Source organism: Triturus cristatus, chromosome 3_2 (assembly GCF_964204655.1).
Source record: "Triturus cristatus chromosome 3_2, aTriCri1.1, whole genome shotgun sequence".
Taxonomy (NCBI): Eukaryota; Metazoa; Chordata; class Amphibia; order Caudata; family Salamandridae; genus Triturus; species Triturus cristatus.
In genome coordinates, this window is record NC_140584.1 from 907,970,600 (window position 1) to 907,982,771 (window position 12,172).

At 43.8% G+C, this 12,172-nt stretch overlaps 1 protein-coding gene across 1 annotated transcript in view; it reads right to left on the reverse strand.

The window, feature by feature from the left end:
• TLCD3A (TLC domain containing 3A) overlaps window positions 1-12,172 on the reverse strand; it is a 166,719-nt gene that overhangs the window by 62,989 nt on the left and 91,558 nt on the right. The window contains exon 3 of the mRNA XM_085649357.1: window positions 9,712-9,928. Coding sequence (XP_085505483.1) covers window positions 9,712-9,928 — 217 coding nt within the window. The remainder of the gene's footprint in view (window positions 1-9,711; window positions 9,929-12,172) is intronic.

Sequence of the window (12,172 nt, forward strand, 5' to 3'; positions counted from 1 at the left end):
AACAAAAGAAGTTACCACAAAAAATTAAAAGGTTTATACAATAAGACTAACAACACTAAAGACCAATACACCATAACGATACTAAAGGAGCACCAAGAGACGACAAAAATACGTCAAGACCAATGGACATAAAGACCACTGCGCAGATCTAAAAGCAGCTAAGGACGACAAGTGAACATAAGTGAAAATAGAACCATCAAGAAACACTACCACGAAAAATTGGACAGATCATACAGTAGGACTGACGACAATAAAAGGCCACTACACTATAACGATAGGAATGAAAAACATAAGACAACAACAGCACGTCCAGAAGATTGGACATTAGGACCACCACGCAGATCTAAAAGAGGGTAAACCTAATAGACCTGGCAAAGACAAAAAAAACTCATTGCATTATGTATAGTCATATCAGGTGCCAGAGGAGCCAGGAACCAGCGAGGCCCCCATTTGAAGTTCCATCTGCGATTCCAACTGATTATCCAGAAACGAGGCCAGATCAGCAGGTTCATCAAAGATTCTGGAGCGCCCTTTGAAAGTAATACGGAATTTTGAGGGGCCAGCAAAAGAGAAGGGAACATTCATCTCGGCTAAACGCTTCCGGAGATTAAGAAAACCCTTTCTCCTAATGACCGTGTCTCTGGCAAAGTCTTGAGAAATTGAAATGCGATGGCCATTCCAAGAGACAACTCTAACCTTCCGCATATGAGCCAGAATTTGCTCAGTGTGTTGATGGCGCAGTGGCTTGAAAATTATTGCTCTAGGTTGCGTAGCAGACTTAGGACGAAATGTAGGAACACGGTGTGCACGTTCCAGTTCAAAATCCCTTTGGAAAGAAATTTGCAGTGTGGAAGGAATCCATTGATAAAGGAAATCAATCATAGAAGATGCATCTTTCTCAACATCCTCCGGAAGACCAAAAATGCGCAGATTAGACCTGCGGTTACGATCTTCTTGCTCAGTAAGGTCTTTCCGCAATGCTGCCATTGAACGCTCTAACTGTGAGAGAGATCTAGATTGCTTTTGCATGGAGTCCTCTGCGCCACTAATACGTGCTTCTGTGTCCGAAACACGAAGAGAGAGGGCCCTGAAGTCATTCCTGATGGCTAGCACCTCTACTTGCAGTAAATCTGTGTTAGTCTTGGTAGATTGCGCAATTTCATAGACCTCATTGAGGCGCGTCAGGATAGACTCAAGAGTGGCGCTAGGGTCCTTTTGCGCAGATTCAGGTGTAGGGGATAACTGTTTGGACCTTTTAAGAGACGCTTTAGAGTCTTTTGCGTCCTTAGCATTTGGTGACGGGCCCATATTCGCAGCCATAGAGCACACCAGCTCAGCAGGAGCAAAAAAGGTACCAAGCAAAAATAGAGAGCGCGCTCACATCAAGAGAGCGATAATAATGGCGTCTATCAGGGCAGAGAAAGGAGCCACCTCACAAAAATATCATGCCCTACAGATATCAAAAACGGCACCTTCCAACAACCAGAAACAGCCACGAAGTATGGAAATATCAGTCAACGAGACCTCCTAAGAGGGCGATGGCGGTGCGCTGACTAGAAATATGACAGTAGGAAACCAAACAGTATGGTCATAACAGGCAGCAAAGCAGCAGGAGGAAATAATAAAAAAATAATATAAATGTATGAAAAGTGAGCAACTTCACCAGTTCTTGTCAGTCCTTATTCCTGGCAAATCCGTGACAGTGACGTCGTCGTGCTGAGGAGAGAAAACATCCCACTCTTGAGAGAGACAAAATGGCGGCCGCTCGCGAAAATACCGAGCGCCACCTAAAAACGCCCGAAATATGGTCACCGGCAGCCTCAAATATCAGGAAACGTCTCTCATTACATGCTTGGCAGCTTCATATCCAGGAGAGCATCTTCAGAAATGACCGGGGCAATCCGAGGCGACAGCAAACCTCCGTCGGCTCTCGCTCCAGCGCAGAGCTCAAGCACAAACCGCCATCTCGCAGCGGCGTGCAAGCCACGCCCCCAGTATGAACAGCTTTAGTAGAAGTATAGTAAACGCCTTCAGTCAGTGAAAGTTAACAAAAAATGCTCCACACAAGAGCTAATGAACAAAGTAATTTGGCAGTGGGAACTGATAAGAGTCTCATTTTAAGGTATATTAAATACAAGAGATTTCATGAGCACAGCGCTGCGCAGAGGAAACCTAAGAAAAGGGTCAGTTTTCAGTGTAAAAATGTGCTGTGTCCATATGCGTTTTGGGCCATTTCCTGTTGCAGCCACAATGCCTATCCACACAGGTGAATAACCATTTTTGTTGGAAGAGATTTGGAAGCGTAGAATAGTAGAACATTTATTATTACCAATTGGATGTCGCTTCATTTGTGCATTTCAAATTTAAGTCAGTGTGTATGAAAGAAGATATTTTGAAAAATACCCTCTAAATAATATGCTATTGTGCGTACAAACAAATTCAGAGATGTACAAATACTCTGCGCTTAAACTCCATATCTTGTGCCCATTTCAGAATTACATAGGTTTCCTGGATACTCATTTTTCACTCTACGTATTTCGCTATATGAATTTGTCTATATTCGGAACACTAACAAAAAACACTGTACGTGCAGCTCAGTTGTTGGCCCTGGCCACCTTGGGTTCTTGTAGAATCTACAAACCCTATATATATCCCAGCAAACAGAAGGGTCAAGATGATGTAATGTTATATTGCTTTTGTAAATCAGCCATTGTGACAAAAAGTTACAGATGACAACGTTGTCATAAATGGATGTTTTTCTTACTCATTTTCAATATTTCTTTATTTCAACACTTCGGGGCCTATTACGATCTTGGTCGTAAAGCCTCCGACCTTAGGTCAGAGGCTTTACGACCGAGTTTGTCGGTTTCAATTCCGACCCGCTGATTACAATACAGCCAGTTGGAATTTAAACAGGCCGGTCATTCCTGCTGGCTTCCGACAGTCCCGTAATCCCATAGGAAGGCGTTTACACCTTCGGGATTACAATGCTCGGTTTACGACAGGGTTTCCATGATGGGCTTTCCGACATGGAAAGCATGTCGGAAAGTGAGTTTGGGGGCCCCTAGCAGGGCCCCCTTTTCCTTGCGGCCTCCAGTTGGGGGCTGTTGGGGCACCTATGGTGCCCCCCTGTTAATCCCTTCACCTTGTGTTAAGCACCTTGAGGTGCCTGGCCATGAGGTGCAGGGATTAACACAACCTCTCATTTCCCTATGAGAGCTTGTTCTACGGCCGGTTTACAGCTTTAACACATGCTGTTGAATCATAATTAGGCAGTCGGGACCGCTGACCAGAGGTCTAACGGTCCAGTTTCCGCGACGGTGTAGGTTGGAGGAAACTACGACAGACATTGTAATAAGCCCCTTAGTTTCTTTGGGAAAACCTTGAGGGATCTACACATATGACACCCCTTGCTGAATTTGAAATGCAGTCTAATTTTCGGAAATCTATAGCTTTCCTGGATTACCCACGGGTGTCTCACATCTTTCCACCACAAACTGAAAGTAGGTTGAGGGCAAAAATAATAGGAAACATTGGCTATTTCTTTGAAGAATGCCAAAACTGTGATTTTTTTTTTTATTCAGCTCTGTATGTTCCGGAAAGTTGGGAAGATCAAATTGTTGCTATATTTTGCCTATTTATTTTCTCAAACGATCGACGGTGAACTACCCCAAATAGTCAAAAAAGGGCACAGCTTTGTGGGGAGAAGCGGGGGGATTGAAGACCCTGCAGTTAAGGGGTATGGGCGAGACCTATTGGCTTTGCCAATGCTTTTTCTGAAGAGCAGTCTTTAACTTTCTGGGGAAGGTAAGAAAGACTTCAATACTGCAATGGTCTGGAGAATAGATGTGTGTCTTGGGTAGAACAGGGCTCGCTGCACAGAAAAAGCATTTGCAATGCAATCGGTCTCGCCTTTGGGACCTTATAAGTATTTAGCTATGAAGCAAATTATTGTGGGTACAGCAACAATAATTCCAAATAAGCCTAAAAATAATAGTCAATCAGAGATTATACAAGACGACTTGGTGATTTAGGGCAGTGGTCGAATTGCATTAAAAAAGTTGTAAAGGGATCTTTGATATTGTGTGCAATGGGGCAGGGTCAGTGCGTGAGGGGGCAGGGTCAAAAGGTGTGGTTAAAAAAACATGCAAGCAGCTTGCATGTCACTGCTCATTTCTGAGGCAATTCTCAATGGGAGCTAACTTGTAAAAAAAATGTGGGGCATGCACAAACTATTAGCCATTTGCAGGCTATGATTTTGGAACGACCCAGACATAAGCCAATCCAAAGCGGTGGAATGGGTTAGACCCCACAAAGTACATACAATGGATCAAATGACAGCTGCGCTGTCTAGGATCGACCAAAAACAGCTTCTCTGGCGATGTAAAGTTAATGAAAATGGGACTTCAGCATTCCTACAACGCTCTGGTTCACTGCCACAAATGTGTGTAACGTCATTAGCATGGGGGTAAGAACTGGGGGAGAGGAAGCGAGCTTCAAGGCGGGGGATTACCACCCCACATTTTTTTTTTTTTTTTAAATCGGAGGGATAAAATCACCCCTCCTCTCTGCCCCCCCCAATATCTTAAAGTGAAAACTGCAGATTAAACAGGGGCAGTCGCAACAGGTTTCTCTGAAGTCCTGCTACAGATCACATGCCTCCTTGAAGCAGTGCGATTGGTGGAGCAAACTCTGTTGTGAGGAACAGGGAGGCAGTCTGTGTTCTTGTTGTTTTATTGATTATTTAATTGTGGCCACTGGAGTGTGGAACCTCTCCTAAAATCCCCCAGTCAAGCCAGCAGAGTAACGCAAGGCGGGCGAGGCTGGTTTATGTTAACTGACTGAGCAAAAGAAACCATGTTATGAAAGGCTTAAGCCCCAATGACAGCAGTTAAATAATCAGCAATAACAGAGAGGGCTCAGAGGCCCTGCAGAGTCTATTCTTCCAGGAAGCACTTGGAGAAGTGCTGCATGGTTTCAAACAGGCATGTTGTTCTCTTTGATTTCCAGAGTCTCTGTAAACATTAAAAACAAACGCACAGCTTCACATCTCATGAGAATGCACATGCATATATGTGTATAGTGCAAGTTTGATTTAAGGAGTGATAAATGTATTTATTGGACTTCGTATACGATCACTAATTAAATACATGAATACCTCTGACCTTTTGTGTTCAAAAGAAGAGAGGGGTGTGAGAACACAGTCTCTGCCTGAAATGCACAATGTGCAACCAGGAATTCTGGGCTCAAATCACAGCTTCCCCACTTGACCAAACTGTGATGTGTGGTCATTGCTTTACTTCACTATGTAGCATTTTCCTTTTTTTAAAAATACAGTCTGAGAGCACCTCGAAGTAATTCAGTACAAGTTCCCATTTTTACACAGTTAATATATTTGTGTTTCGCATTTAATGACAATATAAGCTATTTTAAAACAGAAAGCATGACACATTTTGGATAACTAGTGGCAATGACATCAGCCTTGGGGGTATTCACATATTTAAAAAAAATACGACACTAAGAAATGTTTTTCATGAGATTTGTTTCATGACTTACTTTGCTTACATATTTTTACGGCTTGGCTTGTGCATTAGTTATTAGAGCCAAGCCATAGCCCTGGCACTGTTATTTCCAAGGTAGTCTTAGAGAGAGAGAGAAGGGGCAAAAGCATATCCCACTGATGACTTAAATCAAATCCAAAGAAACGTGGTCAGCCAGAGTCCGACAAAATAAGGGAAGATGAGAGCAGGTACAGCCAGGGGGAAAACAGCATGTGGGGCAGTCTGCCACAACCCACGTGGTGCCTAGTGGGTTAGCAAAAACTAGTAGCAGATAAGCAAAGTAACTGCTCTGAATTATTGAGCTATAGATGGTTTAGGGTCGGGGTAGTTTGTATGAATCCAGATCATGGAGAAAAAAACATGTTCGGTTCCACAAGCAGTACATGTATAACTGGCTGCCCGTTACTGCACACCACCACTTCCAAAGCGAATCACATGACATCAGCAGCCCTGCTATATCCCAGGATACTCGAAGGCATGGCTACAGGCACGACGAACAATGAGCCCCTGGGAATCGGGCACGGAGTATGAAGCTGCAGACATAAAAGAAGTACCATGCCACGCTTGTGCCGTTTCGTATTAAAAAAATGACAATGCCTTTTATTTATGTTTAAAAATGAAAAACAAAAATTAAAAGGCATTGTCATCTGCAATGTCAATAGCTCAAACTCGCGAGAACTATTGCATTGCAGATGCTTGTTTTTTCACTTCAGCAGGCCTCAAAATGCAAGACTTGGCTATTGGCTTTGTCAATGCGCGTTTCATTTTGTGTACACAACTAAAATCAACCAGGTCAGACACTGGCAAGGAGTCTAACATTTTGCCTATGGGTGTTTAACAAAACAGAGTACAACTGCCAGGGCCAATAAAACAGCTCAGTGGGTTGAGCATCCACTGCCTAATAGACTGGCGAGGAATGGTTAGAAGCCCAGAAAGTCCTAATCAGCCTTCTCATGGTCCATCTTTAAGAAGAAAAGTACCACTGAGCTAGTGTGCCTAGCGCCACCTGACACAAACGCTGCAAAACACTCTAAATGCCAGCTGGAACCGGGCACACTCTAAGGTACGCTGCCACGATAGAAGTGCTAGAGGTTACATTTGTGCAGTAAATTGAAGACACATGAGGCCTCCTAGCCATAATGAAAGTTGTTTCCACATGTAAAACAACTGAAATATGCAATCTGTGCGTCACATACAGTGTTTTTTATGTCACATCTGTTCTGGTAATAATGTCGAGTCTGACCTTGCACTGTATTAATAAATGTGTGAATGGGTGTTTATTTAGGAGTACAGTTTTTCTGCATGACATTCTATTGGGCCACACTTATTTTCGCCGCCATGGCACAGACATCTGTATATGCTCGCATGGATATTTTTACTGTCACATACATTTAGGTTAAATGTGCAGTATGGTTCAGTAAGTGGCTCGTACGTATGAGGTTGTAGAAATTGCAGCTGCTTGGAAGGATAATGCAAACAGAGCGAAGCATACTATGCCTGCTTCACTTAATAATGTAGCTAGGTAAACATCACCGATTTATCAATGGTAACTGTGTGAGTATGCCACACAAGGGATGCTCTAACAGAAAAGATACAGAAAGAAGATGATCAGACAGATAAACAACAGATGAGTAACCTCCGTAGCTCAACTTCAGTTAGTTCCAAGTTCTCCAGGAGAAATACATTATCATTATATAAAAAATGTTGATGCAAAACAATCAATAACCTATCACACAACCTATGAAAGCTCCTTAAATCATTCATTACATTACAGCCACCGCGAGGAGGAGCCGAAATCTGACCAGAGGCTGCTGACAGGTTGAGCTGCTCAAGGAGTCAAAGCACACACAGAAAGTAGTAATCAGGCAATGATGCCTTCAACAAACAAGAGATCAGATGGGACTTTCCACAAACTCAAACAGGTGATGGAACCTTCAAGAAATAAAAACAAGAAAGCGGATCTTCAAAAACTCAACTGCTGAATGTTTCTTTCAATAAGCATAAAACTGCACAGACACTTTTGTAATGCCATGCCAATATGTATAAACGGGAATGAAACGCAAAGGATTTTTTTTAACTGATGAGGGGGAAGCAAGAGGCAACAGCAACACTGGTTCGCAGGTGGGGGAAGCAGACAACAGAGCGAGAACGCACAAAGTGAAGTACATGGAGGAGAGCAAACCAGAAAACTGTAATGTGGAGCAGGCGGGAGAATGCAACAAGGGGAACACACGAGGCAGAGGGCAACATGGAGGGGGACAGAAGAAGCACAAAGGCGGCAGAGCTAAACACAGCGGAGATGAGAGAAGTTCATGAGGCAAATATCTGTAAACACAAGCGCTCAAATGGAATGCTTATCCCGTTCTAGTAAACCTTACTGGCAGACATGCCAACCCTCCCGATTCCGGCGGGAGACTACCAATTTCAAGGTTAGTCTCCCGCTTCCCGATTCAAGCATCCAGCAACCCGATTCCTCGGGGTTTCAGCTGACAGGGCTTGGTATTGTGTAACGTGCTAATTCTTCCAGCAATTGTCAGAGTGGCGATGCAGGGGCTCTGGAAGGGGTGAAAAACCAACAAAGACTCGTTAACAAGAGAATGGTCTTTAAAAGACCGGTGATGTACTCGGGGGCACTGTGTGTGTGCCCGGGAAACTGTTTCAGCCCGGGCTGCGGGGAGGGTGGGGGAGGGGGCAGTGTTGGTGTATGAACTGCCAGCAACCTACCAGGCCAGTGCACAACACTTGTATCACCCTCTCTATGCCATTGCGCTCCATGAAGAAAAAAAACGTGCATTTGCGTTTCAAATGTCCGATCCTGCAGCAGCACACTTCCAAAGCCCATACATGACAGTAACCCGATTCAAGGGTCCACTCTCCCGATTTTTTCTAAAAAATCTCCCACTTTGCCCTTCTGAAATGTTGGCATGTATGCTTACTGGTGTCCACGTCTGCCAACGTCACTTTTTTCGCATTCAATTTCAACAAGAAAAGCACACCAGAGTGGATTCCTGCTTGTGCCCCGGGGGACCGTAGACTACGTGCTTCTACAGCAGCACTGTAGTGGGTCCCTGCTTGTGCCCCCGGGGCACTGTAAAGTGCAATGTACAACACAGCAATGCCGAAAACACGCGCTGCGCCGGGAATAAAAATGCAGGGATCGGATTGCATGTGCGTGGCCACTCGTTCCCGGGGGCAATACTCCAGGAGACTCAACTTTTTAAACAAGCATTTCCAATGCGCGAGACCTATTGCACTGAAACAGGAGGGCAGGTGGGAAGACACGAGTGGGAGTGGGGGGGCTTGAGGGGGGCTGAGAAGTCAGTGACTGCAGGAGAGGGGTTAGGAAGGGATGGGAATAAAGTAGTATGCAGTAAAGAGGCCAATAGCCATGGAAGGATACAAATGACTGACATGGCTGTCATGGGGAGGGACTAACAAGCTTAAAACCCAATCGGAAGGCAGCATTTATAACCTAAGCCAATGAAGAAGATGGGCCGGAGAATGGGCGGAGCTTCCCAGAAGCTTCAACACTATAGTGTATACTGCATGCCTCGCAAAGCGAAGGCAGTGCGTTCGCACTGCATCGCTAAGCGAGACCTAAAAATGATTTGCTGTAAAGAGAAGCATTTTGGAAATGCAAATTCCTTTTCAGGAACAGTGCGAGCACTAAGCTTACAGTGTTACATTTCCAAAGTGCTCCGTCTTTTTCAGGGAAGCACATTCTTATACAGGAATTTACAGAACGTAACTGCCAAGGTGATGTCTCCAGAAAGCAGTTCTCTGGAAGGTGCTGCATTAAAATGCCCACACACAGCAACTTGAAAACAACACGTTCTCAAAGGCTACAGGTTTGAAGCATTTCTTTATGGCACTGTGGGATGCTGAACCACAAATGGGCAATGCAAGGAAATCAGCCCAGCAGTATGCCCCCCTTAAGAATCACCAGAGTACCAACATCTCGTTTGCGTTTGCCAAGAGCGTTAAGGAGAGACAGATCAATGAACAGTGACCTATTCGTGATTAAAACTGAACACGGGAAACTTTCCTGTAGAATGGATGTTTTCACTTGTATGGCCGCTTCAGAAGGCCTACCTGGTGCAGAGCACACTGCTCATCCAATGCAAAGCTCGAATCAATGCAAAATACTCACCAGAGAAATAGGGACCAGGATTGTTAGAATTGCGACGTGATGCACGCACATGAGAAAGTCTTTTTGCAGGAAACTGTTCATTGCGATTACAAAATGCCTCTTGGCATCCAAGTCACCTTTCACTTTGCATTTGTACCAGTGGCAGAGATACATGGCATAGATATCGTAGACCATGTAAGGGATCAACAACCAGACGTACGCCGTGGCCAGCCAATGTCTGCAAGAAAGCAAACACAAATTACAATTCTACCACTATGCCCAGGTTACAGCTTAGTGAGGCATGCCAAGTCACAAGAATGGAAGCCCTGAGATGGCATACTTTATTACTTTTGAGGCGTTGTGTCCGAGTCACCGAGGGCTGCCCGTACACGAGCAATCACACGGCAACCCATAAATCCATCTTCCAAATTCAATTACATATTGTTATGTCTTGACATGCAATTAAAGTGTTTGTGTAATAAAACCATATGCTTGTCACTTTTAGAGGGAAAGAATAGCCCTCCAGACTTCTCTCGAAGTGGTGGTGTCTTATTTCCTGCAACAGCAGTAACACGTTTAAACTTAAGGTCACTAACTACTAACACCAGCTCTCCATTCATGGAGTCTCTGGTAGATTCATGACCTTAGAATAGCTCATAGCCAGATAAATCTCGGAAACACCTACATTTAAACATTAGAAGCGAAATTTATTTCTACTTTCAGTTTTCTGCAAACGTTTTTAGGAATAAGAATAAAGCAAAAAAAGTTTAAAACAGTTACATAACAGAGGACAAGCATGCCAATCAGTCTTGCTTAGCTATACCCACAAATGAGACCGATTGGCATTGCCAATCTTTGTTTATAGTAGTTTGTCATTGTTAGACCTGCCATCCTTGGCGTCGTTTCCCTCTAACGTTTTGCCTTCAGAACGTCTGTTTCTGCTTTGTTTTTTCCATTCATTTATTGTTTCAGCTAAAAGCCGTACAATATTTTAAGAACATGCGATATTAAAAAAACTCAATAAAAGCCTTTGCATAGCAATCTATTAACAAATTCATCGGAAAAACTAAAATACAAATACAGTGAGATGCTAAAAATACGCATTTCCATCAAAGGCATACAACCTCAAAAAACATATATAAATTCTTCGGGTACAATGAAGTACAAGTGCAGTGAAACAAAAAGTGCACATTACCATCAGAGGAAGCAATCTAAATGAGAGAAAAACATATGCGTTCACTGTCAGTTAAAACACACAAGAACATTTGGGAGTTATTTTCTATCCTGGTGTAAACAATGTGCCAACCCACCTGGGGAGAAGTGCAGTGCATAAAAATGGTACAGATTGGTGCAATTTATGTTATGTTAAAATATTTCTAAAGCGATCGAACACCCTAGGGTGTCTTGGCGCTAGCTTTGATACAGCACAAGAGGCGTACGGTAAGAACTACGGGCATTAGCATGTATTAAAAAAACTGGTTTTCAAGAGCGTCCTAAAGGTAATAAGATCAGGTTTTAATGTGGAGTGGCATGGTGTTCCAGGTAGTTATTGTTCCCAAAAAGAAGCTCCTGCCTCTCCAGGTGGAGCGTTTAAGTTTGGGAATGACAACATGACGTTTGGCCGAGGTGGAATGTAGGGTTCGTCTAGGGGTGTACCACTTGAAGTTCTAATGGAAAAAGTCCGGCCCCAAGCCGTGCAATGCCTTGTAAGCAATGCAGAGTGCCTTGAAAGTGATGCGCTGTCTGATAGGGAGCCAATGAAGGTTCCTAATGCTGGAGGCTACAGAGTGATGTCTAGGAATTTTTAGAAGCAGTCTTACCGCAGTGTTTTGTAAAATGTGCAATCTGTTGCGAATGTATTGATGTGCAGTAAGTAGTAGACTACTACAATAGTCCAGTATGGTCACTATAAGAGTAGCTATAAGAGTTCTTTGAAGATGGACTGGAATGAACGGAAGAATCTTTTTTTTTTTTTAGCATTTTCGAGGTGAAAAACGTGGAGGAAGCTAGGGCACTGACGTGATTAGAATAGCATAGTTTATTGGCACGGACGTAATTAGAATTGCATAGTTTATTGTCAATCAAGATTCCCAAGTTCCGGGTCTTGTTGACAGGGGTTGGGAGAGGTCCCATCTCTGCTGGCCAGCATTGACGGAGACCAGAAGGAAGTTTGTTCTCCAAACAGCATCACTTCCGTTTTCCCTACGTTCAGTTTGAGGCAATGTCACTCATCCTGGGCTGAGAGGAGACCCCTGAGGCACCAAGTATGGAAAAGAGAAAGTATGAGAGGTGGAATCATCCAGCCTGACGTACTGTTCTCTGTTCGTCAAAAATGATTTCAATAGATCCCAGGCACGACCGGTGACACCGATTTCTCGCAGGCGTTTCATCAGCAGACCATGGTCTACCATGGCATAAGCTGCAGAGATCATTGCAATTTATGCAAAATGTTACATTATGAGAGACAACCAGGTTCACGGAG